This window comes from Taudactylus pleione, unplaced genomic scaffold (assembly GCF_031769625.1).
Source record: "Taudactylus pleione unplaced genomic scaffold, aTauple2 ptg000006l, whole genome shotgun sequence".
NCBI classification, from domain to species: Eukaryota; Metazoa; Chordata; class Amphibia; order Anura; family Myobatrachidae; genus Taudactylus; species Taudactylus pleione.
In genome coordinates this window covers 27,689,138-27,716,994 of record NW_028284409.1, presented here as the reverse complement: position 1 = coordinate 27,716,994, position 27,857 = coordinate 27,689,138, and the positions used below count along the sequence as shown (strand labels likewise).

At 39.4% G+C, this 27,857-nt stretch overlaps 1 protein-coding gene across 1 annotated transcript in view; it reads right to left on the bottom strand.

Annotated features, from left to right (window-relative positions):
• Positions 1 to 3,299: 3,299 nt before the first annotated feature.
• The window catches only part of LOC148543160 (solute carrier family 22 member 3-like), a 397,488-nt gene continuing 372,930 nt past the window's right edge, over positions 3,300 to 27,857 (bottom strand). The window contains exons 10-11 of the mRNA XM_088451782.1: positions 21,860 to 21,959; positions 3,300 to 3,381 (exon numbers count right to left, since the gene is read on the bottom strand). Of these exons, the coding sequence (XP_088307908.1) occupies positions 3,300 to 3,381; positions 21,860 to 21,959 (182 nt within the window). The remainder of the gene's footprint in view (positions 3,382 to 21,859; positions 21,960 to 27,857) is intronic.

Below are 27,857 nucleotides of genomic sequence, written 5' to 3'. Positions count from 1 at the left end.
TGGATTGCCAGGTCACTTGACCCGGCGATCTAACCCTCTCCTCTTTTACACCAAGGAGCTACCCGGGTTAACCCTGCAATAACCCAGGCAATAGCTCTGGTGTAAAAGGGGTATAACATTCACTACATCATCTGAAGTCACTGTGACAGTTACATTAAGTTCATCAGTAGAAAGAAATAAAGTAAAAAATATGTATTGGCATCTGCTGTGATACAATTAAATTTTCATGTATTGAATCCTATATTTCATGGAGTGACCCTTATAGATCGGAGGTAACTACTGCGGTTTTGTTAAATGGTTGCTTCTCTGTTACCCAGTGCCCTAACTACTGCCATCTTTGTACAGGTCTTATGCTGCGAAAAATAAATATCAGGTACAGTTCTAATTAGGATCTCCATTCCCGTGAGATATGCCGTCACTCAGTGCAGCATTGAGTAATATTGATGTGATGACAGCAGGGTCAGAATTGTTTTTCTAACAAGCGGGTAAGCTGCAACACCTTTTTTTTCCACTTTTCGGGTATTTGGATATTATTATTACTACTTATCCCCAGCAGTGAGCATAACTAAAGGTGCATACCCACTACACGAGAAAAATTTCCGATTTGCGATTGAATGATTATGACATCATTATTGTTCAATCGTTCATTAATCATGCAGTGACTATGCCGGCAACGACCAGCAATGCCCGCACCCGCTGGTCGTTGTCGGCATCTGTCATTGCCTTAACATGTCGATCAATCTACCGATATCGACAGGTTGTGCATGTTCGGGGATGAGGGAGGGTGCCTACACTGAATGACATATCGTTCAGTTTGGACACATTATCCACTGCACAGTATGATGAACGATTGCACGATTATGATATTGTAATTGTACAGTAGTTCCACTCTTGAGTAGTGGATACACAACTTAAGAGTAACATTTTGGCGTAATCACTGAGAACTGCAGCATAACATGTATTGGACATCTGCCACTGGATACTTTGAAACAACTTTTCATCTAGATGTAGCAGATTGTGTCACTGGATAAATAAAAAGTAACCAAAGCATTTGGAGCTGGAAATCTCTCATTCAGCTCACAGGTAATTGATCATCATATGACCAATAACTGTTTAATAACTTATTTGGCACAAATTTCATTATATATATTTAAAGTTTTATATATTTTAATAGGAATGTGCAGGCTCGGATTAGTTCGGATTTTCCTGCCAAGTTCGGATTTTTACCGGTAAAAATCAGGTCTCAGAAAGAGGCAAAACATCATCTTTCATGAACAAACATCATTCCTGGACAGAAGTCCAAGGAAGATGATTGTCCATGAAAGATGACATTATGCCTCTTTCTTAGACCCGATTTTTGGTGGGGAAAAAAAAAATCGAATTTGGCAGGAAAATCCGAACTAATCCGAGCCTGCACATCCCTAATTTTTAATTGTATTAATTTTACTTTTTTTTTTGGACTATTGAAGCTTTGAATAAATTTGATTTATTTGAAGGATACCTGACTCCATTCTTACATTAAGTGTCAATACATATACGCAGGTCAGCGCATAATTTCTTTTTATATTATGTTGCAGCTAATGTTGCAAAACTCTGGTTGTAATGGTATGTCCCTATCCTTAATCCTAATGTTAGCATATTGCAAAATATCAGCATATCACTTCTCAACATTTGTGATGTCAGCATTGTGAACATGAAGTAAACAGGAAGAGAGTTTCTATTGCACAGTAAATATGACCATTTATTACAAAAGAAACCCCAAAATTAAAATGCTCTCAGAATCTACTTCAGAAATTTCCTTTTGGATATTGGGGGTGCTGCCACAGATAAGTAAAGTATATAGTCTATGGAAAAGAGAAGGATCTGCATATGGCGCACTTCATATAGATAAAATATAACCTTTATTAGTTGCATGTATATATAATATTTAAAACTAGCGAAATATATAAAAATCAACAATAAGGAAATAGTGATTAAAGTAATGAAATGTGTATTAAAAACTACTATGTGCCTGTTAATAATCCTCATGATGCATATTCTATCCATTTATCTGGAGCATATATTGTGTGACTATTATGTAAAAGACTGAGCTGATCACCAAATACTTCTAACTGTGTGCACTCTCTCAATAAATCTAGTATTATATTGTTACAGAGCTTCAGTCAGAATTTGTTATAAAAATTGCTGCTATTTTATCTATATGAAATGCGCCATATGCAGATCCTTCTCTTTTCCATAGACTATAAGCATTGTGAACATGTTAACATTTTGTATGAGGACACATATGTACTGACATTTTAGCTGTTGGCATTGTGTCTGTCCACTTGATGACCGAATCCCTCCCAGGGGTGCTGAACTGTGTCCTTTTTACATTAAAATAGGATTTGTTTTCCTACTTTTTACCCAGTGTGGTGTCGCAAACTAAAATTCGCATTCACTCCCATTAACTCTCTTGTTAACTTGCGCTGCTTTCTATTTAGTTAAGGCTGCGAGTTTTTCAGCTGCATTAAGCAATTTTCAGCCAACGCACAGCTAATTGAATCAGCTCCTATCTGTACCATAGTGTATATTGTCTTTAAAGTGTAAAATATTGTGGGACTGATTTAGTGTTGATATAAGCTCATTTTCTGGTTGGATCTTGTCATTGTTTTGCACTGCTCATGCATCTGAGCTGACTATATGCAAGCTTGAGCAACTATGTTTGATTCAGAGTGGTACACATTTCAGTGGCATCTCCACTTGCATTGGAATTGATGTACTGATGCAGCAACAGGGCAGGTAGATTAAGTGCTCCAAAGATGTGTTATGGGTGTGGAGGGCTAACTGCGGATTATTCCAAATTGAGCGTACACAGAGATCCTTCTGAATTCAGATGGATGTCTTGCACCAGGTAAAGGGCTGGACCAAATGCACAATGACTGTGATAACGACCACTTTCACAAGTGGATGAATAAAGGTAAAGACTTGCATTTATTTCCACGCATGCAAAGTGGTCACGTCTGTGGCCGACTTGCATGCAACTCTAAATCAGGCCCATCATCTTGCATTACTTCTATTACTAATATATATTGGAGCTTCTTAATAATGTTTATGACTTTGTATCAACTGTGTGAAAATACACATTACACAACAATTATTGTATTCTTCATTGCATACCTGATTACAATTGTTGACACTAGTGGGCTCTAACACAATGCTATTTAGTCCTCGTCCATTCTATAGCGAAGACATTTAGATATTAATTTACAAAACTTTTAGGAAACGTATTTTGATCAAATCTATCATGTACTTTAGGTGTGTCATAAACGCACAACATCACTTTTTAAATGACCATCAAAAATAGCTGTGTCCATCTTCTCTTTCTTTTCATTTCTTAATGGCCTAAAATGAAATTTTCAAAACAAATAAGAATCATGAAAGTCAAAATAATAACTATCACTATACATTGTTATAACAATAAAAACACCCGCTTTTCATATAACTGGAACTAGATCATATAACAAAATAGAAACTTTCCTTTAAATTTTAGAATAATTGTCTAAGGCAGGGGTTCTCAAACTCGGCCCTCAGGACCCAACACAGTTCACTTTTTGCAGGTCACCCAGCAGGTGCACAGGTGTATTCATTAGTCACTGACACGGTTTAAAAGATCCACAGGTGCAGCTAACTGTTTCACTAGTTATTATGTGAAGAGACCTGCAAAACATGCACTGTTCGGGGTCCTGAGGACCAAGTTTGAAAACCTGTGGTCTAAGGTGTAGCAAGAAACATAACACTTTACCAACGTCCAGTTTTGTCAGACCAACATTTTTGGTGTTTCATTAGGGTAGTTTACAAACCGACAGATTTATTAAAGGTAAAACTGGGTTTTTTTTTAAACTGTTTTTTTTTTCTATTGTAGCAATCACAATAAAATACAATTAACAATGAATGACGAGTAAAGTAATAAATAATGCATGTTCTTATACATAAGTGAAAAGCACTTTCCCAGACATGGCCAACGTAAAAAAAGGAAATCAAATATACACATATATAGTATTACAGTCAGTTTATAAATCTACCACAACATGGTTTTTATAATGTCATAGGCCCTGGGAGAATCAGCTGGAACCCAGACTGGAGTGTCATCAAGAAGGGCCTAGTCTCATACCATATGGTGTTCCTAAAACAGATATGGATCTGTGATATCAGAGTATTTGACAATGTATCAATAAAGCTTTCCCATACATGAAAAAAAATCTTTCAAATATGTGTGTGCGTGAGCTCATATTTTTCCATGTTGTGTGCAGTAGGGACTGGCTTCCTAGAATAAGCAGCAACAAGAGCTGTAACAGTAGTGATAACCCCATCTGGGCCTTAAAGAAGTTGGTATTGTGCCTGACCCTCTAGACATTCTAAAGAATATCCTCTGCCAGTTCCTGTTTATAGGTATGTAAAATAGAAGGTCAAAAATATGGTATGTTATCATATGAATCATTAGAATGTACCAATCTCTGATGTTTAAAAAATGCTGACATGGTTCTATTTTAAAATTGGAAAATGAATCCCACCATCTTAACTTAATTAAACTAATGTAGGAGAATTATGTTATCAAAAAAAGTGTCTAAACTCACAGTTAATCATTTTCCTATCTTTAAGAGACAAAATTAGTGTAGCTATAATATTAACGGATAAAAGGAGATTAGGAAATGTGATTATTTTAATTAAATTAGCGTGTCCCAGATAAGATGAAATAAGATGGTTCCATTTAGACATTTCCGCCAATGTGTCTTTAATGAGTGACCTCATGCTGAGTTTGTTTTTTTGGCTAATGAATGCCAAAATATTTGAAGCATTTTGCAGCGAAAACAAATTTAAGAATCCTGTTCCAAGCAAATGAAGTCACAGGACCCAATAAAATTGCTAAGACCAAGAATTTAATATCATGTTGCCCCACTTCTACATTCTTGAAAACCTCCCAGCCCTGCAATATTCTGATAAAGAGATCCAAAACCATATAAAAGAGGGATTCACTGCCGGGTACCTCGGGGCATTGTTATAGAAGAACTATAAATTCTGTTAATAAATAGGGATCATTAAATATATATTGAATAAATTGAGAAAAATATACACAAACGCCCTGGCTTCAAAAGAGTATCTGCAGTTGGATCCAGAAAATCATATAAAATGCCTTTTCCGTATAGAAACTCAAAAGTAGATCATACAAGTAGATGTTTTAATTTGAGAGGGTACCAATAATGCTGCAATAGCCACATGGATCCACTTGACAGATAATCTGCTGTCTTTGAAACAGAATAAGGGGACTAAGGAGTTGTGGGAAAATGTACTGGAGACAATTAGCTATAATCTTACCAGAAAACCCCAATTTCAAAAACAGCACATTATATATCACAATCAACATTTTTAATATGGTAGGTATACCAAGCATGAGATTTCTGAAATGGAGGTTACATAAATCAAAGGAAATCCCATAGGAAAAAATCCAGATAAAAGTGGTATGTGATGGGAATAATTAACAAAGCAGGCAGTATGTGCTACTGTATCTTAAGTGCAACAAGAAAAAACTGTAGCAACCTGCACTATCTAAATACAGCTGTCGTGGTCCATCTTAAACTGTATCCCAACATATACTGTATATACATATATAAAACAAAAATTAATAAGGTCCAAAAAACACTCTACTTAACTTTCAGAAAATAGTGATGGGCAAATTTAGATATAAATAAATGTACATATAAATCCTCAGCTAAGGATAGTGTATAGTCCCAAAGTTCAGTTCCGCTTAAATGGTAAACATAGATGTAATCCTTCTGGCATATCCAGATCCTCATATACAGCTGTCTTTTCTCCAAATTAACACCCATGACATGGGTTTAGAAGATGAAATTACTTCAAAAACAGAGTAAATAGACAGGTGTATTAATAGTGTGGTATTGTAAAATTTATTGGGGTGCTCACAAATTTGCAACATAAACTTATAATAATGATAGTGCATTAAACAGCATACACCAGTGGTTCCCAAACTGTTTGGAATCACGGCGCCCTAGTGCATCAGAATTATTTTCACGGCACCCATAAGCCAAAAGTCTGTTATTGAAAAATTCCGAAAAAATGTAGTAAAGTAGTAAAGTGAACTAAATTGTGCTTACATGTCATCCTTAGTTTCATTTATGTACTGGGTGACATGTTCGCGCTTCTGTTTGTCCGCATATTTACATTACATTGACAATAAATAATTTGATTTGGTACTGGACCACCAACCTGAGGCACCCCTGCAAGCATCCCGAGGCAACCCAGGGTGTCACGGAGCAAAGTTTGGGAAACACTGGCATACACATAATATCCTGTAAAGGCTTTTTACCAAAAATACATTACCTGAATAGGGCTGGATAAGGATCCAGTAACAGCAGATTTCCCATACCAGGGAAAGAGGGATTAGCACACTGGAAATCACAGATGTAAACCGAATCCAGGCAATAGAGACCAGGTCCCCAGCCACCACACCAACGCGTTTCAGATAAACTCGTTTGTCAAGGTGTAAGATATAGTGTTAAAGAAACCACTTGCATACCATCACTGATTACAATATCCAGTGATGGTGGTCCAGCAATTACCACACTTCCAATAAACTAACCAAAACACAATTTCATAGCAATTCAAGAAATTGTACAAGAGTACTGAACACCTTTATGCAAAAGGTGATACAGAAGTCCTGGTGTGTCCAAATATATAACTCCCTCTATGCGAATAGGCTGGTAAATAGAAGTCCATTCATACACTAGGACTAGAAGGATAAAGTCTGTTCCTAGGATTTAGAGCTGCAAGCACTTGACATCAATAGGTCCAGCCAACAGTACTTCTGGTAGTTGTACCACAAATTGGAAGTCTGGAAACATAATTTTAAACGCAAGCTGGAAATATATGTATAGTGTGGATCCAATGCAGCTACTGATTTGAAGGAACTCTATTGAGTATTCTCTTATAGGTTATGCATGGAAAACAATAATATTACAAAAAAACAAAAACAAATAAGAATACAAAACAAACCAAAAAAAATTCATAAAATCATTATAATGACCTATGTATCAATACATATAACAAAAAATATACAATTTGATAAGGGTCAGGTAAGAAACAATTTAGTTTCAAAATCTACATTGATCCCCAATGGAGTTAAAGTATGCAATTCATATATTTTCTTCATCTCCAGTCTTGTTAGGTCACCCTCTAAGGGGCAAATTTACTAAGATTCGAGTCTAATCGAGTTGCTTTGTTTTTTTAAATGCAATTAGCATCGCCGAAACTATGGTGATTTGAGGCTCCTGAAACGCACAAATTTACTAAGAAGTGAGTTTAGCTGAGAGTGAGTTATCCGATGGTGAAGCAGATCAATATATCTCCCCTGAGTAGCAAGTATAGATTGTCAGACTTATATTTGTTTGTGGACCCGGTGTCTGAGAAAAGTCTGTATGGGTGTCTGGAGGTGTGTAGAGAAAGCTGGCAGGCCTGAGGAGACCCCCTGGCATGAGGTAGAGAACACTTCCCTGACAGGGAATCGAACCCGGGTCTCGGAGAGATGCCGGATCGTACCCACTAGACCACCAGGGACTTCGGTGTTGGAGACAGGTTGGTATGTATAGCAGAAAAAGTGTAGCAGTATATTTACCAAGTTGGTACTGGGTTGTTACTGTAGGTAACAAATAATAACACTCTTCTTACTTGTATCTGTAAACCATAATGCTGGAGTGGTAGATCTTGGCAACATATTTACCAGGCTCAAACTGGGTTGTCATTGTAGTCCAGGATCCAGGAGCACTCAGATGGTAGCAGGGCCGGATACAGACAGAACACCGGAATGGGTAGTGGATAGTGATACCAGGAATGGCACCAATGGAGCAGGAACCAGCAGAAACTCACTGTGCAGCATGGATGGTAAATACACAGGTGTGGTACTGGTTCAAGTAACTGGAACATGCTGAAATTACCTGTGCAGCCAGTTGAATAGCTGCCACAGGTGTAGAACACTTGCAGGAATACGTGCAGCGAACAGGAACAAAACTGCACCAATGGAAATCCAGGAATGCAATAGGAGCACAGTATAGCTTACTCAGTAAGCAGCTGGAAGATATACCCCTGGGTTACTCAGGATAGGCTGAGCAGAGTCAGGTGGTATGGGCAGACTCAGGCTGTCATCCGATTGACTGCTACAGTCAGGTGATTGGAACTTGCCATTGCAATACTCTAGAGCAGATTCTGATGTTGTCTGTGGCCTAGCAGGCCAGGAAATACTGAAGCCTGCATGTCTAGGACATGACAGAGAATGCTGGCTGAATCGGTAAGTGACTCGGGTTGTGACATAGATTAGATTACTCATCAGAGATTGCAGTGTTTTTTCTCTGCCAAACTCTCCCGAACAAGCAGCCTGCACATATCAGTGAGATACGTGAAGGCTGCTTGTGTTGTACCTGAAAAAAAAAGGTTTAAATGTTTGACGAAGGGTCCCCCTCCCCAAAAGACATAACTAGCCCTGGGCTGCTCAACCAGTCCTGGTTCCTCAAATTATGGGGGAAAAAACGTGTAGGTTTCCCCGTAATTTAGAAGCCCAATATTGCATCTCGACCAAACTCGAATCTTAGTAACTTTACCCCTTAGTCTTTAGTTCTAGGGATGACTACTTCAATACCACAAAAAGATTTTAAGTATTTAATACCATATGAATATGTTTCCTTAGATTGTGTGGACAATCCATTGCGGATGTTCCTACAATGTTCCGGCAATTGTTCTTTTAACATTCTTGTGTTTTGCCCACATATTTGTTACCACATTTACATTTAAGTAAGTAAATACAATTCTTGCTATGACAAGTAATAAACTAATAAAGCATGTACCATTAAATGATTTGAGTGGAGTGATTTTACTTTGTTCACTACTACTTTGCTTACACATGATCTATGATCCACAGCGATAAAAAACACTGGATCTAATCAATGCTCGGGTGGCTGGATGAGCCAAGACACATTTAACCAAAAGGTGTTAATTATTCCATCAATTTATTTGTAATGATCACAACAATTAGTGATAAAAGAGACCACCCCATACTCGGAAGCATGGCTAGCCTCTTTGACCATAGATGCAATAATGGCCTCAGTCCTATCTAAACCATATGCCATCTTTTATGCCTTTTCAACCACCTCTTGAGGATAATCTTTTTGATAAGGATTGTGTCTTTAGAGAAGCAAATTGATCCCCAAATACTTTTAATGCCGTGCATTTCCTTCTTATCTTCTGGAATTGTCCAGCGAGTACACCTCGCAGCCAGCTGACATGACGGTTGCTGTTAAAGTGTATGAAGGAGTTGCAATTGGTGGGTTTGATGTAATTTCCAGTCTTAATTCTATCATTCTCAATGTAGACATTAACGTCCACAAAATGCACATCTACAGTACTAATAGTGAAGGTCAAAGAAAAATTATTTAGAACGGACTAAGGCCCTCATTCAGAGCCGTACGCTCTGAGCAGAGCGCACGCTCTGAATGAGGGCCGGGCTCCATTTTCATGGAGCGTCCTCCTGGACGCTCGTATAGCTGTGGGTCACCACCCACAGGCTATACGAGCGTGCATTGTGATGGTCGCGATGGTCGAGACCATCGCGACCATCGAATTTGCGAGCCGGAGCCTGCGGTTGAGGTTTTCAACCGCAAGCTCCGGAGTGATTTTGGCTCTATCAGAGCCAAAATCACTCCCACTGACATCACTAGTGTTGTCAGTGGGCCGGCTTCTGACGGGAGGCGTTCCCGTGGGAACGCCCCCGTCAGGGAGGCACGCCCCCGGCACGCCCACCAAAGGGGCGTGCTGTCAATCAACATTGACAGCACGCCCCCTTTGATCGGACACAACGAGCGAAGGACTCTCCTTCGCTCGTCGCGTCTGGCGCATGCGCACGACGGAGCTCCCTCCGTCGTGTGCATGCTCAGTCCATAACATCGACCCACTTGCGAGCGGACAGCCGCTCGCGAGTGGGTCTGAATCAGGCCCTAAGACCCTTAAGGCGTCTAAGGTCAAAGATGCTGACCATGCTTCTGAGTATAGGGCGGTTTCTCTTATCACTAAATTTTGTGGCCAATACAAACAAATTGGAGAAATAATTAAGAGACTGGGGTATACTAACTCGTGACCCCTTGTTGGAAAAGTATGTTACAAAAATACCCTCCTTTATATGTAGGAAGGCTAAAAACATTAAAAATGAATTGGATCAAAGTGTCTTAGCTCATCCAGCCCACCCCCTCAGCATTGATTAGGTCCAGGTTTTTGTTGCTGTGGTTCATGCACAGTGTATAAGCAATGTAAAGTTAATGAAGTAAATTCACTGAATATTATTCTACTCAAACTAATAAAGCATGTACCATTAAATTATGCATTACTCATCATATCAAGGGGATGCAGTGAATAGACCGGCGGACAAGATGCTGCTGGTCTATGGACCTCATTCAGAGGCGGTCGCTCGGGAGCGATCGGTCGCACCCAAAGTGACCGAGGATATGCAAAACGAGCGCTCAGTCGCAAAGCACATCATAAGCGTGGAAACACCCACAACAATGAAAGCACACCTCCTATCTCTACGGCCTAATTCAGAGTCGGTCGCAGGCGGCAACCTACGTCAGCACGATTAACACCTATTACATTGTTAATTGCCTACAAACATCGGTTGAGGCAGTAACCATCGCCAGCACTCGCAATGCTTAAGGTAGACCCTGGGCTACCCTTAGCTCTGCGAGCAGTAGCGTCGTTATTGAAACGAGATGACGTGTGTGATGAATCGCTCAGTAATATATGCATGCCCTTAAAACGCCCTTTCTAAGGTCAACCCCGCTTGCGTGCGCACCACCACACCCCCGTTCACAAGCACCTTCCCCTGTAACCACCCACAAATGGCACGAAATGTCAATCACAGCTACGACCTCGTAGTGTCTAGCGAGCAAGAGGATTGCGGTCGGGAAGACAGGCTTGCGCACGTGCACTGCCAGGTACACGCATGCGCAGTTGAAAAAAACATCGCTCACTACGTCCAATCGCTCCGTGCGACCGCCTCTGAATGAGGTCCTATATCCCAACTGCACAAAAAAGGCATGGGACTTAAGATAGGTGTCGAAATACCGATGCCTATTTTAATCCCGATGCCGGAAGCCCGATCCCCACCATCCCGATCATCAACAGCCGGGTAAGTATACTACTTTACCCCAGGGAAAGGGGGGGTTAGGTTTAGGCACCCCTGGGGGGGATTTAGGGTTAGGCACCCCTCCGGGGAGGGTTAGGCTGGGGGGAGAGGGGGGTTAGGGTTAGGCCTCCTCCCGGGCGTTATAGGGTTAGGCAACAAAAAGGGGGGGTTAGTGTTTGGGGGAGGGGGAAAGTGACAATACTTACCAGCCCCAGTCGGGATTTCCTCCGCTGGGCTTCTGCAGTCGGTATTTGAAATGGCAGCTAAACGGCATCCGGGATTTCAATACCATTCCATATCAAGAATTGTATTTACTTACTGAAATGTAAATGTGTTAACAAATGTGGGCAAAACAACAAGAATGTTAAAAGAACGATTGGCGGAACATTGTAAGAATATCTGCAATGGATTGTCCACACAATGTTTCCTTACTTTTTAAGGAAAAACATTCATATAGTATTAAATACTTAAAATCTTTTTGTGGTGTTCAAATAGTCACCCCCAAATGGAAAACTAAAGTCTTACAGGGGTATTCAATATGGGAGCGAAAACATTGTTTTTGCGTTAATATTGGAGGTATGACGTCATTATCGCAGGTTTTACTTTTACACCGTATTCAATTTCAAAGACATCGCAGTTTTGAAAAGTTTTTGATAAAAAACGGGGATAACTTTTCACCATTGAATAGGTGTAAAAAAAAAGTGCAGAATTGGGGTTTAGGGGTGCAGGCTTAAAAAAAATAGCCTGCACCCCTGGGAATGACATTTAAAAAAGAACTGTGTCAAAAAAAGTTTAAAAATAAAATAGGGATCCCCAAAAAAATTATTTATAAATTGGGGTGAAAAAAAAATAATGGAAAAAAATTGTTTAAGAATAGGGAAATAGGTTCAGGGCTATTCTACAAGTATGCAGCAGGTGTTTTGAAGAATAGAATTATAGCGGCATGTGCACAAATGCAGAATTTTTTAAAACTTACTTTAGGGACATAAAAATATGCTAGTACCCATTTTCATGTACCCCAAATTTGATGGGACCACTTAAAAAAATCAAAAAAATAACCTAAGTGCTCTTCTGCATCACTTCTTCAATGTCGTGTCGGAAAAAAAACACCTGCTGCGGCTATTTAAATCCCCGACTTTCAATTAAAGGCTAAAACGGGGGTACCCATAGTGATCCCCCATGTTTTTACAACTTTAGGGGGTCTTACAATTTTTTTTAAGGAAAAATGCGTAACTTTACGCAAATCCAACTTCAGAGTTTCCCGTTTTCGTTAATTTTATATTGAATACGGGGATAAGCGGGAGCGCGCCCGATACTTTAACGCAGGTAAAAACTCCGATATGAAACGTTAACTTCGACAGTGAAGTTAACGTATCATATTGAATACCCCTCTTAGAGAGTGACATAGCAAGACTGGAGATGAGGAAAATATATAATTGCATACTTTAACTCTGCTGGGGCTCAATGTAGATTTCGAAACTACGTTTCTTACCTGGCCATTAGAAAATGGTATATTTGTTATTTATATTGATAGGACATAGTAATATGCTCTTCTTTTAGGATTTATAATTTTATATGCATTTTATTTTTTTTCAGTAGGGGAATGCTTGTTTTTATTGCTTTCCATGAATAACCAATAAGAGAATACTCAATAGAGTCCCTTCCAATCAGTAGCTGCATTGGATCCACGCTACATGAGTATTTCCGGCTTGCATTCTAACCACATTTCCAGACTTCCAATTTGCGGTCCAACTACTGTAAGTGCCGGATCCCCATAATTAGTTTATTTTAATCTCCTTGAATGCTGGGAAAATGCCTGGATATAATGATATTAGGTGCCTACAGCTCTAAATCCTAAAAATGGATATTCTCCTACTAGACCTTCTATTTACCAGCCCAATTGCAGAGAAGGAATTATATATTTAGGCACACCAGGAATTCTGTATTACCTTTTGCATACAGGTGTTCAGTATTTATGAACAATTTCTTCAATTTCAATAAAATGGTGTTCTAGTTAGTTTTTTTGTATGTATTAGACAGATGTTTTTATGGATTTTTATGTCTTTCTAATCCTATTTGTTTGGAATTGTGGTAATTGGTGGACCACCTGCAATGGATATTGTAATCACTGACAGGGAATATAATGGGACTCTCTATCACTCCATCTTACACATTGACAAAAGAGTTTATCTGAAATGCGTTGGTGTGGTGGCTGAGGACCTGGTCTCTATTGCCTGGATTCGGTTTACATCTGTGATTTCCAGTGTGCAATTCCCTCTTTCCTGGGTATGGGAAATCTGTTGTTACTGGATCCTTATCCCAGCCCTATTTGGGTAATTGATTTAGGTAAAAAGCCTTTACAGGATATTATGTGTATGCTGTTCCAAGCTTTTATCATTATTATAAGTTTGTGGTGCAAATTTGTGAGCACCCCAATAAATTTTACAATAACACACTATTGGTGCACTGGTCTACTCTGTTTTTAAGGTAACTGCATCTTCTAAACCCATGTCCTGTGGGTGCTGATTTGGAGAGGAGACAGCTGTATAAGTATGTGGATCTGGATATGCCAGAAGATTACATCTATGTTTACCATTTAAGCAGACCTGAACTTTAGGACTATACAATATCCTTAGCTGAGGATTAATATGTATTGCTACATTTGCCCATCACTATTTTCTGAAAGTTAAGTATAGCACTTTTTGTTTTGTAGAAGTATGATCTTACCTGTCATCTTGTGTATATAAAGGAATTGGGGAAAAGACTCCCCTCTCCTTCACCGGCTGTGCTACTGAGCATTGGTCTCTGCATTCTGGGGGGACCTAATCAAACAATGTAGCATTGGCTCCCTCCTGGTAGACCTGGCAGGAGGGTACCAGGTTAATAAATGAAAGATAAATGCCCATTTATTATTAATTAAAATAAATTAATTTACAATAATCACTAATGCCCTGTATATTTTAGAATAACTAGTCCCCCTAAATGTAATCAATAGTTTACAAATACACACAAGTATATAGTTTTACATAAATATATATTTTTCTAAATGTGAACAATAGTATTCCCTATATATACAAATTTGTCCTCATACACTATTGCCGCAGTCGTGCCAAACAGCCATTCTCGACACACCAGGTCCTGTGCAACTCAGCTTGCACAAAGCATCTTTTTAGATTGAATGTGCATCGTAGCTGCACAAATTAAACTGCTTAACGAGACTAACTAGATTTGTAACATTTAAGGCCCCCATACATGGCACGATATGCGTGCCGATCCGACGGATCGGCATGATATAGGTACTATATCGTGCCATGTATGGGCACAATATCGTACCCGATATCGTGCTGCGCACTCCCGCGGGGTCGTACATCGCATCCCCAGGTCTTCCTGCAAAACCATCTGACAGCGGGGTCGTACATCGCATCCCCAGGTCTTCCTGCAAAACCATCTGACCTACGATCCCATTCAGATGAAGGAGGGGGAAGCCGGCATATCGTGCGGTCTGCGGGGACCACACGATTGCCGGTGGTGACAGCACGATCCATCTGCCGACGGATCGGCAGTCACCCTATACGGTGCATCGCACCGTGTATGGCCACCTTATTACGTCTGTGTGAACGAGTCTGAATCTGCATAAGTGTCATGATGTAGCGGCTGTGTCTTTGTTTCACACCAAGTTTCGTTGTGTATCCTCTGTGACTTTGTACATGTTTAAAACTAATTCCAGTGCGGTTTAGGTCGCAGCCCAGCATCTCTGGTACAGATTGAGTGGTGTTTCGCTGCATCTGCAGTGCTACGCTACACCGCTCAGGGCATTGTGTTTATTATAGTATTGCATTTTGTCTGTACTACTTTTGTTTTGTTTACTGTCACTCTACTGTAATATTTACTATACTGTAGCGGGATAACTGAATATTTACCTACAATCATCATCTTTTCTTGATCTGCTGTGAACATGAAACAAATTATTGTTCAGTAAGGCCGTCTACTTAATTGCCAGCCAATAAGGAGCTGTCTCTCATTTGTGATGTTTGTTCAGGCATACCCCTAGGGACCAGGACAGATGCGCAGTAGTACGGTCTGTTACTGAAGTTACTATATTTTAATATATATTTTAGGTATATTCCTGAGCTAATCACAAATTATTTGTAATATTTATTTTTAATTCAGCAGGGTAAATTTCATATAATTTAGCTAATTGTTGTAACCTACAAAATAAATCTCTATTTGGAGCATCTCTGAAGCATGATGTCTGAAATCTCTGAGTTAACAATACTGCATACTTACTGACTGTCTGGCAGCCTCCTTTGGGAGGGGGCAGCCAGGTCGGTGCAGCAGGGGGCATGGGGGCAGATAAGTGGGTGGTGCAAGGGCATGCCCTTGCATGATGCGATCAGGCCGGCATTGTATTACCAGCATTGTAATGCAGGGGGCAGGGCTACGATGACACGATTCAGTGTGATTCGCATCACCCTCACCACCACGGGTGCCCACTTTTGCTTGTTAAGTGGGTGCTACCAGGTGCGGGGGGCATGGGGGGAGAGGCAGCCATTCCGGGAGACTTGCCTACTCTCGTGGGGGAGCGGCACACGATTTTCGGGAGGCTCCAGGCAAGTATACAATACTGATTAGTACTGAAAGATATATACCAATCAAACACAAAAGGATTCTATTTAATTAGCCTATGGTACTTATTAATAACAATGTACAACACTATTCTCTTGTGTAGTTGGCATTTTATTATTTTGATATATTGTGTACATTATCATGGGGTATAAGCATACACACTTGTTACTCGTGAATCATGGCACGAATTATGTACACTCTGGACCTCATTCAGAGTCGGTCGTTGCGGCCGCACGGTCGTAAGGGAAAAGGGTCCGGATATGCAAATGATGCACTCGCAAGTTGCGTCCTTAAGATCGGATCGTTAGCTGGCCAACCAAGGGGAGGATGTGGCCGTAAGACAAAAAATACGCCCTCTTCTCGTACGCATTACACGTCATCTCCGGCCATATAAAGATTAATCGAGACCAACGGTAACCATCGGAACTGGTCGTAGAGCTTAATGTTGACCATACCCTCTCTTAAGCACTACGATCAGGTCAGTGTACAAACCACCCATGTCACGTGTGCCATGACACTACTTTGTTAATTATGCACTCCCATAACACGCCGTTCGCATAATTAGGCACGCCTGCGTTCGGATCTCCACTCCCCCGTTTTCAAGCACCTACCCCTGTTACCACTCACAAACGCCTCATTCTGTCACTCAAACTACCGACCTGGCTGTGTTCAAGGAGAGAGAAATTTCTGATCGTAGCAGCTATTTTGCGCACGCGCATTGCGAACTTTACGCATGCGCAGTTTAGGGAACATCGGTGGCGTACGACTGTGCGGCCGCAACGACCGACTCTGAATGAGGTCCTCTATGTGGTGGTCCGGGTGTGCACAGGATCACCATCTACCAAAAGAAAGAGGAGCAAGACAATATCAAGGACACTACTCTCCATCCTGAATAGTGCAGCAGTGTTTCTGAGTGTATCTAACATGGTCAAAAGGGGAGCAGCAGCTCATCCTATCAGACATAATGGAGCTTTGCTGAGACAAGAGTTGTGGACTGAACAAGGAAGAAGTAAAGAACTAAATGCACATGACTTTGGGCCTGATTCAGAGACGGATGCTCTGAAAGAGCGCTCGCTCTGAATCAGGGCGTTTTTTGGGGGGGGCGGCCACTATTCTAATTGGATATGAATATCTAGAGTCCAAACAATAATAGTCTCTTTGTCTTTACTAATAGGTAAATTACTCATCTTTTTCCGCATATGTAAATATTTTGGCATATGACGAACACACATATATACTGGATATGACACCTGTTGAAACTGCCAAATCCAAATTGACTTTAAGAAATGCTAGATATTCTGCAGTAGGATCCTTATCCAAGACCCTATAGAAATTATTATCTAGTAATTGGGAGTGTACCTCATTGATATAATCACTACCAGGGCACCTCCCTTATCCCCCTCTTTAATGATCACAGAGGTATCATGAGTGAGAATTTTCAAAGCTCTCTTTTCCTTCCTCGACAAATTACTATTATATTTACTTTTATTCCTATTACTAGTACATAAGTTCTTAAAATCTAACATTGTCACTCGATAAAAAGCTTCAATATTATTGCTTTTAGCACTAACAGGGAAAAATTCAGATTTTGTTTTAAACATATTTGGCTCTTGATTAGTATCATATATTCTTTTACATTTTTCACCAGATCCTGGTGTAGACACATCTAGTGTATTGTTTTCCTTCCATAACTCCTCCAGTGAGTGCAATATATGATCATCATTCTTGTCTAACACAATGGGTACCGAATTTAAATCATGTGTAGTCAGGTTTTTATTCGCAAAGAATCTTTTTCTGCACAAAGTTCTAACATACCTATTTAAATCTACACATAGGTCAAAAATATTTGGCTCACAGGTCGGTGAAAATTTTAAACCCTGACTTAAAAGAGACAATTCTGCCTCTGTTAATATTTTTGAGGATAGATTATAAACATTTTTTGGATGGTGCATTCCTTCAACTAGAACCTTTTTAGGTTCTTTTTTCTTTTTTCTCCCACCCCTTCTTCCTCTTTGTATATATCGTACTGGGTATGATATATAATTATGTTTAATATGTTTACACATACATCTATAAACCCTAAGGCTTAAATAATTGATATTAATATGCTATATTGTGTAATACATATCATATCTGTTTTGTTTATGTATTTAGATTATCCCTTTATATTAGTTACTGGAACAATGAAGTAGTATATCCACTTAAAATACAAAATAATGAAAAATGTGATCTGAGGTTTTTATGCTAATGGAGACATATATATACATATATATATATATATATATATATATATATATACATGTATATATATATATATATATATATATATATATATACATGTGTATATATGTGTGTTCGTCATATGCCAAAATATTTACATATGCGGAAAAAGATGAGTAATTTACCTATTAGTAAAGACAAAGAGACTATTATTGTTTGGACTCTAGATATTCATATCCAATTAGAATAGTGTGTCTGTAAAAGTAAAAATAATACACAATGATTTATGCTATACAAGTTGTGGACCGTTTTTAGAAACAATATGAGGTGGAAAATTATACTGAGATCGATCTATATACAAATGTTGTGGCTATTGAATTTCCGCATCCAGGATATAAATTGCACATATATAAAATAACTAATGTTCCTAATCATTAAGAAATATCAATAAAAACTAATATGATTCCTTAAAATTAGCGGGTATTGATACGTTATATAAACATCGTGGTTGCCAGGTAATGAAGTAACCTATGATGATGGACAACGTCACGTATCACGTGGCAAGTAAAATCACATGATCGGAGCTCTGTGGTCGCGTGATGTCACGTGATCGGAGCTCTGTAGTCATGTGGAGACCATCATTACACTCGGGGCTAGGTTACCTGGATACGGATAAACAAAGCCCAGGATTGGTCTGTTATTACCATGTGATCGTAGTATGATCACATGATCAGGAAATATAAGAATTTTTAATATAATAAAATGAAAAATATAAAGAATAATGGTATGAGTGTACATGTATTATATACCTCTTTCAGGTAAGATTGTCTCCTCTAATCTTTAATATTATTATTTATGAAAAACGGATGTGTCAGACAATGATCATCAACAGGTGTTGTAGATTCCTGTAATTTACAGAGTATAAAAGAGCTCCTTTAGCTCTACTGCACTATGCTTCTGATAAAGCTGGAGGCTATTGATCCAGCGAAACGCGTTAAGCAGACAACCAGATTTCACCTACCAACACCTGTGAGGCCGTTAAGGACTTCAGGACATTTTGGACTCTCCTTAGGAAAACATCATTTTTTGGACAACTAAATAAGCTTCCATCTTGGACTTTGGACCAGCAACCACAAGTGGACTAATATACAGCCCCAGGAATTTGCACAGGACATGCTAAGAGGACTGTTATCACTTCAATCCATCAATTGGTAATTATCGCTGTGTTCAGATATTCAGTCAGTTTGGGAGCCAGTCCTAATACCATCCACATATAGGAGAGACATTAATTACCCATAGGATGTTTAGATTCAATTGAATTTTTTACTTCTACAAGCTTTTAATAATGTCTTTTTAAAGGTTTAATAAAACAAAAAATTTCTGACACATTCATTTGTATATATATAGTTACATTGTCTTTATGTTAATTGACTAGTGCTGGTTTTACTATATTATTATTGTTTCTATTATTAGGGATTGACAATCCCCTACCAGCTGCTACGTAGTAGCGCACTGTAGCAACTATATATTGTTTCTGTGATCACTTAAAAAGTGTCTCTCTGTCTGTGGGACTTCTGTGCAGGGACTTGGTGGAGGTGGTTCCACCTAGCATTAAAGGTGACGGAACTCAATTCCACCCCGTTCCTGCCCACTTTAACCCCTGGTCACAGCACACTCCATACACTGAAAAGAATACACAGACAATTTTCCAGATGCAATTATGGAAGAATGTGTATCAGAAAGACTATAATCTCCTTTTATAAAGTTATACAAACTGTATTCAACATTTGTAGGTACTGTATCTGCATGTGCCGTAAGTGGCTGGTTTCTGAATGGAGGGTATTCTAAGAAATACATCCAAATCTTGTTAGTACCTGCAGTACCCAAGAATATATCCAGAGTTGACACTGTCCTGGGCATGAATTAAATATATCTTAAATTAGTGATTGGGCCCTACACATGCTAATGATTCTCTATAAAACACATTGTTGCCAATATTATAAGTTCCAGGGACACTTGACTATTTAACAGGAACAGTTAAGTTCATCATGTACTGTACAGAGAGAACAGAACTTCCTATACTACAATCCCTACCATAACATGTTTTCTGACCATGACAATAATGCCTTTTAGGTGGCTTACATTTTTATCTTCAATAAATATTAAATTAAGGAGCCCAGAGAATAAGAATAGATAGTGATAATTACATGTAATATATAAGGCAAGAGAAGTTTCATTGGGCAGTTGATCAATATTGAAAAAGTAGGTAATTTTCATGGATAGGAGCTTTAAAATCTGGCTTTGGACCTTGTTTGTTCATACAAAATATTATCTCAAAGAGTGAGATGTCTATACACGTTTGACAGAAAATAATAGTAGTCACTGACCCAGTGCCCTGCGAGAGCAGACAGACAGGAGAGCTTAAAGTCTATGGAGTGAGGGTAAATACAGTAAGGCAGTTAACTGGGAATAGGTGAAAAGGGAGGACAGAGGGCAGTAGTTAAGGCTGTGAGGAGGGCTGGTAGGCACTGATGAACAGGTGTGATTACAGGGTGTGTTTGAAGCCCAGCTATTTGGTGTATAAGAGTGGGAGGAGGCAATTAGCAAGGAGAAGTGGCAACAGTCAGAGGATGTGCGGCGAGGACAACAGAGAATGTGAATGGAGATAAAGAGGTATGGTCGGAAAACACCCATTCTGAGGGATACGAACACGGTTTTTATATTATTTGTATTAAATTAGATTTTTATTGATAGTAGAGTTGCTATACTTATATTCTACCTTTTAATGTATACACAGTAAACTTTGTATTAATAATTGAGGATATTAGAGTGTGTGCACCCTTAAATAGCCCTCTCTCTCTTTTATATATTTTTGGTGTGACATAATTTCAGAAGTGTAAGAGGGGAAAAGAGGTGTCACTGGGTCTGGTAACACATGGTGCACTCTGTATCCCTCATCCAAAAAAGGGTTGCACGGCCTATCAAAAGGGGCATGGCCTCATGGGAAGTACCTTCGGGGCATGCCCAGCTTCCCCGGTGATGCTGGGCTGCCCCAGAGACTAGTTCCTGCATGGTCGGCTCTTCCTCTGTGACAGGAGCCGAGTGCTGCCAAAGAATGTCACACTGCAACATCCGGCTGCTGTCACTGAGGAAGAGCTTGCATTTCGGTGTCAACCCCTCTGATGGTGACATCCGGTGCGGCCTGCACCCCAATAATGACACCACTGGAGGGGAATAGTGATTGAGTGCTTTGAAAGTGATGGTGAGGAGCTAAAACTGAATTCTTAAGGAGAGCCAGTCTAAGAGCTGACAAAGAGGTTGATCACTGGCAAGACAGGGAGATGAGGTGAGCAGCAGCAATGATGTTATATTAAGAATGGAATGGTGAGTTAGAGAAAGGCCAGGGTGTAATAGTTGCAATAGTCCAGTCAGGGGATGAGCATATATAAGAGATTTGGTTGCCTCCATATTCATCAAATTCAACAAGCTGTATCTGCCCACTAATGTAAAGTATTTTCCTTATTTCACAAGAGAGTGCCACATAAGCTTACCAACAGGGCAGTGCCCAGGCATAACACAGCTGTGCTCATTTAGATACATATGAACAGTGTCAGACCAGTGCTATAATTTGCATGTTTCAGGCATAGATAAAGAGGGTGGAGGACTCCATGATATATATACCTTAAGTGTATTAACTAAAATCACATTTCTTGTCATGTTTTCATTGTAAGGGAGTAATTCTCTAATCTGCTTTGCAGATAACATTTATTATCCCAAATAGACATTTAATGTGTTTACCTTGCAAGATTCTCAACATCTTCAATAGTTTCTGGCAAGGAAATGCCCATTGTCTCTGGCAATAGCATTACGAGACCACCACAAATAAGGCCAAGTATTCCTAAACAGAAGTGAAAGTTATTTCCTAAGCAAATAAAACAAATGAATAGACATGCAACCAAGCAGGAGTGATCTCATTTCTCAATGTTCAGGGACTGCTCTGGATTGGCTGCACGATTCACCACATTTAGTAAATTTCTCCCTAAGATGACTATCTGGCTATCTTTCTAAAAGCCTCTGTTTAATTAGATTTAAGTTACAATAGAGCAGTGGTTCTCAACTTCAACCCTCAAGTATCCCCAACAGGTCATGTTTTGAGGAATTCTGTCTGTAGAAGCAAGTGGGATAATCACTGACCCAGCAACATAGATAAACTCACCTGTGCACGTTTGAAGACATTCACAAAATATGATATGTTAGTGGTACTTGAAGAAAAGCGTTAAGTAACCACTGCAATTCTGCCTTGTGAAATCTGTAGCATGTGTTTGTTTTTTGTTCAGATACAATTGATCTAAGGGCCTGATTCAGACCCACTCGCAAGCGGCTGTCCGCTCGCAAGTGGGTCGATGTTCTGCACTGAGCATGCGCACGAAGGAGGGAGCTCCGTCGTGCGCATGCGCCAGACGCGACGAGCGAAGGAAAGTCCTTCGCTTGTTGTGTCTGATCAAAGGGGGCGTGCTGTCGATGTTGATTGACAGCAGGCCCCCTTTGGTGGGCGTGCCGGGGGCGTGCCTCCCTGACGGGGGCGTTCCTAAGGGAACGCCTACCATCAGAAGCCGGCCCACTGACATCACTAGTGATGTCAGTGGGAGTGATTTTGGCTCTGATAGAGCCAAAATCACTCCGGGCCTTGCGGTTGAAAACCTCAACCGCAGGCTCCGGCTCGCAGTTTCTATGGTCGCGATGGTCACGACCATCGCGGCCATCAAACTGCACGCTCGTATAGGCTGTGGGTGGTGACCCACAGCTATACGAGCGTCCAGGAGGACGCTCCATTTTTATGGAGGGCGGCCCTCATTCAGAGCGTGCGCTCTGCTCAGAGCGTACGGCTCTGAATGAGGGCCTAAAATCCCAGCAAGAAAGTAAAAAGAACGTGTGTATACTATGAAAGCACTGATAATTATGCCAGGTTTTAGACATTGACAGCAAATTATTTGTAACAAACACATTAAATAAAAACTAACTAATGATATTCCTCTGCATTACCTTAGGTGGTAGAGCATTGTAAATCAACTCTAACTGAGTTAAATTAAGCTGCCCAATGTGTGCTACATGCAAGCAAGGCAGTATTTTCCATTTCTTGTGGGGAAAAATAAAACAAAAACATTTGCAACCTTTGCATTACAACATGGTTTGTTCAGGTAAAAGAAAATTCTACCTTATCGCTGTATTTGCTCCTGTATCAGGCTCATAATACATAATTATTTGTAGAAGAATAAAGATGATTGGAATGATGTGAGTTTAGAGTTATCACTACTGAGGAGTCAGGTGGAGCACATTTTGAGCAAAATCAATTAATAGCATTTGTAAGTTTCACTCTGTAAACCAAGTAAATATGACCATAATACATTTTTAGAATCATGATACATAAGCTATATAGATTCTGTTTTTAAATAAACTACTCTATTTTATTATTTATTAGCATTTGCTTATTAAGCCATCTTATTCTGCAATGGCTTCCAATTGGGAAAAAGACTTAATAAAACAATGCAGGATATTAAAAAAAAAGTGTGAAGGCTTAGCTGGTTAATTTGCAATCTATAGGAAAATGAAAATAGAGCTACATCTATACTAATATAATAAGAATGTTGTGTCTGTCTGTGCAAAAACTACTGAACTGATTTTCATGAAAACTGCATAATTTTGTATTGGAAACGCCTCTCTTAATAATCTGCACTTTGTATCATCTCAATCTGTCAAGTTAAAGCTGGCCAATAACCAAATCAAATTTATTGACATCATTAATGTGCACCATGCATGCGGCCGGTAAGGGTGTGGAGGAGGTGGTTTGGGCCTATGTTCACTTGAACAGGCTAGTCTGTGCACAGGGCACACAGTGACATACATTGGTGTGAGTACTGGGTAAAGTTTCTGCTGCCACCAGTCTGTATAGTGCTGCTAATCACATGGGCCACTTCCGAAGCAGGGCCCTTATGCAAAGCAATATAGCTAGAATGCCTCAAATAAAAATATTGTTGACAAAAGTGATATCTTCGTGGGTGAAGCCGCAGGCAACAGCTAGTATTACATAATGGTCCAGTGCAAGAATATGAGGATGGGGGTCTGATGATAAGAATTGGTCTGAGGCATATATATAGTATACCACCAAGCTGAATAAATGCACAAGTATGAGTGACTACATTGATAAAATTATGTCCAGCAGTAGGAGTCCCATTCAATAACAAAGAGATTGCAATGGTAATGCTACTGAACTTAACACCTGAATTAGATTTTCTGGTAGTAGCATTATTGTCATTTCATGGTAACTCACATTACAAAGTGACATAGCAAGTTATTTGTATGGCTATCAACAGCAATAGGAATTTATGTGAAATTTATTTTATTAACTGAGAAAATGTTAAACAAGTCATGCTTTAAAAAACTGTATATAGGAATTGCTAATTCTTTTCTATGTTACTTTGTAACGTGAGTTACCATGGAATGACCCCATAGATGCTAACACAGCCAAGCTAACTACAAAAACTGTCAGATATAAAAGGTACTAAAGAGAATGTTCTAGGGATATACTGTATAGGAATTTTGTCTGCAGTAGCAACCTTACAAGGAATATAAACAAACAACTACTGTGCTTGCAAGAACCTGTCAATTCTATAGATAAATGATTCATATATTTTACATGATTATATATATATACACATATATATATATATATATATATATATATAAAATACACACACTCACACAGTCTTACATATCCCTATAGATTGTAAGCTTGCGAGCAAGGTCTTCCTACCTATATATATCTGTCTGTTATTACCCAGATTTGTTCTATTAATGCTTACGGAATATGCTGCGCTATATAAGAAACTGTTAATAAATAAAATAAATAAATATCATCAGGACATCTAGTGATACAAAAAGCATTGGAATAGCCACATATCATTCAGATGAATTTATGTTGTGCAAGTGGCTATTAGATACATCGACAGTATATGAACTTGAAATCGAGTGACACAAAGTAGCTGCATGAGTTGATATAAATCAACTCATGCTGCTACTTTGTGTCACTTGATTTCAAAAAACCTAATATGTGGTCTATTTAGTGTATCTGGAATTCTGCTGGTGTTACTATTCACTCTGCATACCACCACCAAATAGTACAAACATACAGTATCATCAAAAACAAAAGATGCAGATCTTGCATGGATGAGAGGTGTTGAGTTGAGACATATTATATTTTAAAATAAGTGAAAGGTGCAATTTTGTTTAGTTTTATTTTAACAATATAAATGTATTGCTGTTCAGGGGATTTATGCTGGGTTTACAACCTGGCACTGATTTGCCAAAAGGCTGAAAAGAACATAAAAATTAATTTTACTGTACGTGTTATTTTCTAATAAAATGTTTTTCAAAAATGTTACCTTTTATTGGACATATGTTAAGGATTTGGATACGAGCAAAACAAATGTATATTGTATAAATTAAAATATAGAAAACTGATATAGGGACTAACTAAGTATACTTATTAACAGTAGAATAATGTTTAAAGTCAGGGGTGGGCAACCGGTGGCACTCCAGCTGCTGACATCCCACAATGGCATGTCCAACTAGACATCCCACAATGTCCTGCCACATTTTAACCATGCCCTAACAGCAAGACAATGGCAGGGCATGTTTGGATGTGTAGTTTCAAACAGTTGGAGTGCCACACTAGTCCTGTTTTAAGTTAAAAAAAAAGACTATAGGTAGTAAATTTACTAAAGTGAGAGATTTTAGAAATTAGTTTTAGAAGCGATGTTGCCCATAGCAACCAATCAGATTCTGCTTAACATTTAACTAGCACCTTTTAGAAGATAATAGCTAGAATCTAATTGGTTGCTGTGGGAAATCTCTCTGCTAAAAACTCTCACTTTAGTAAATTTACCCCTAGGTTTGAAATTCTGGTTAGGGGAAGATCAATAAGAAAATTATTTATTTATTATTTTTTACCAGTTATTTATATAATGCACACATATTTTGCAGCGCTTTACATAGAATATTTGTCCATTCACATCAGTCCCTGCCCCAGTGGAGCTTACAATCAATATTCCCTACCACACACTTAAACACTAGGGTTAATTTTTGTTTGGAGCCAATTAACCTACCAGTATATTTTTGAATTGTGGGAGGAAACCTGGAGGAAACCCACGCAAGCACAGGGAGAATATACAAACACAGTTAGGGCCGTAGTGGGAATAAAACACACAACCTAAGTGTTGCGAGGCAGTACTGCTAATCATTACACCATCTGTGCTGCCCTTATAGCAATAGTCAACATGTAACATGTAAAATAAGTAAATGAATTAAAGATTTTATAGCATTTTGTGTGCCATAAGAGCATGTTCTGGAAATGTATCGTAGATGTATATAATTAGAGTTAATGGTATAACATACCTTAGATAACTTTTTCTTTGAAGTTCATAAGATCCACAGAATCTACCTTGGGGGGTACATAGTTGGAGAGATCCATTGCACCAAGAAGCTACAGCTTTGAAGCTCCCAGCATTCACTGGTCCTCCTCCCTATATACTCCGCCTCCAGCCACAGGCATTCAGTTTGTAAACAAGCCTAATGGCAAGAGACGGAACATGGAGAAGGAAGTACAATGTACCAAGAAACACTCTCAAATTACGAAGAGGGAATCAGTGATACAAAAAAGCAAAGAACAGATCCCAACTGAAGCCAGGTGTATCAGGATGGGTGCTCTGTGGACCCTATGGACCTCAAAGAAAAAAGAGTTATCTAAGGTTATACCATAACTCTGATTTTCTTTTTCAGGGTCCATAGGCTTCACAGAATCTACCTTGGGGACGTCCTAAAGCAGTTCCCTTAACGGTGGGGATGCTCCTGAGCAGAGAGGAGAATCTGCCGCCCAAAGGAAGCATAGAATTTGATAAAGGTATGGATTGAAGACCAAGTGGCTGCCTTGCACAGCTGTTCGGCTGAGGCGCCATGTCTAACTGCCCACGATGGTCCAACAGACTGAGTAGAATGTGCTATTACCGTGTTAGGAACAGGGAGATCAGCATGTATATAGACTTGAGCAATAGTCGTATGCAGCCAGCGAGCCAAAGTCTGTTTGTTCACTGGCCATCCTCATTTGTGAAACCCATATAACACAAGAGCGAATCTGATTTCCCGATGGAGCTGGTACGATCCACATAGATACGAAGGGCTCGAACCACATCCAAGGAAGCCTCAACTCTAGACAGGTTTGAAGACTGAAAAGCTGGAACTACAATTTCCTCATTTATGTGGAAATGGGATACTACATTCGGAAGGTAACCCGCCTTAGTACGAAGGACAGCTCTATTTGGTGAATAATCAAATATGGAGAGGGACATGACAGTGCTGCCAAGTCAAACTCTACCAGCTGATGAGATAGCGAGGAGAAAAAGTGTCTTCACTGTTAACCATCTTAAGACCACCTTATCCAAGGGTTCAAAGGGTGGAGCTTGCAGCACCCTGAGAACCAAGGATAAATCCCATGGTGCCACCAGAGGGACAAACAGAGGTTGCAGTCATAGGACCCCCTGTAAAAATGTTCCTACATCTTCCAATTCTGCGCTGGAACAAAACTGACAAAGCAGAAACCTGAACCCTCAATGTAGCCAGGCGCAGACCTAAGTCTAACCCAGCCTGTAGAAAAGCAAGTACTCTTGAAACCTTGAAAACCTTTGTTTGGGAACACCAACGAAAATATGAATGCCAAATTCTGTGATAAATGCGGGCTGAAGCA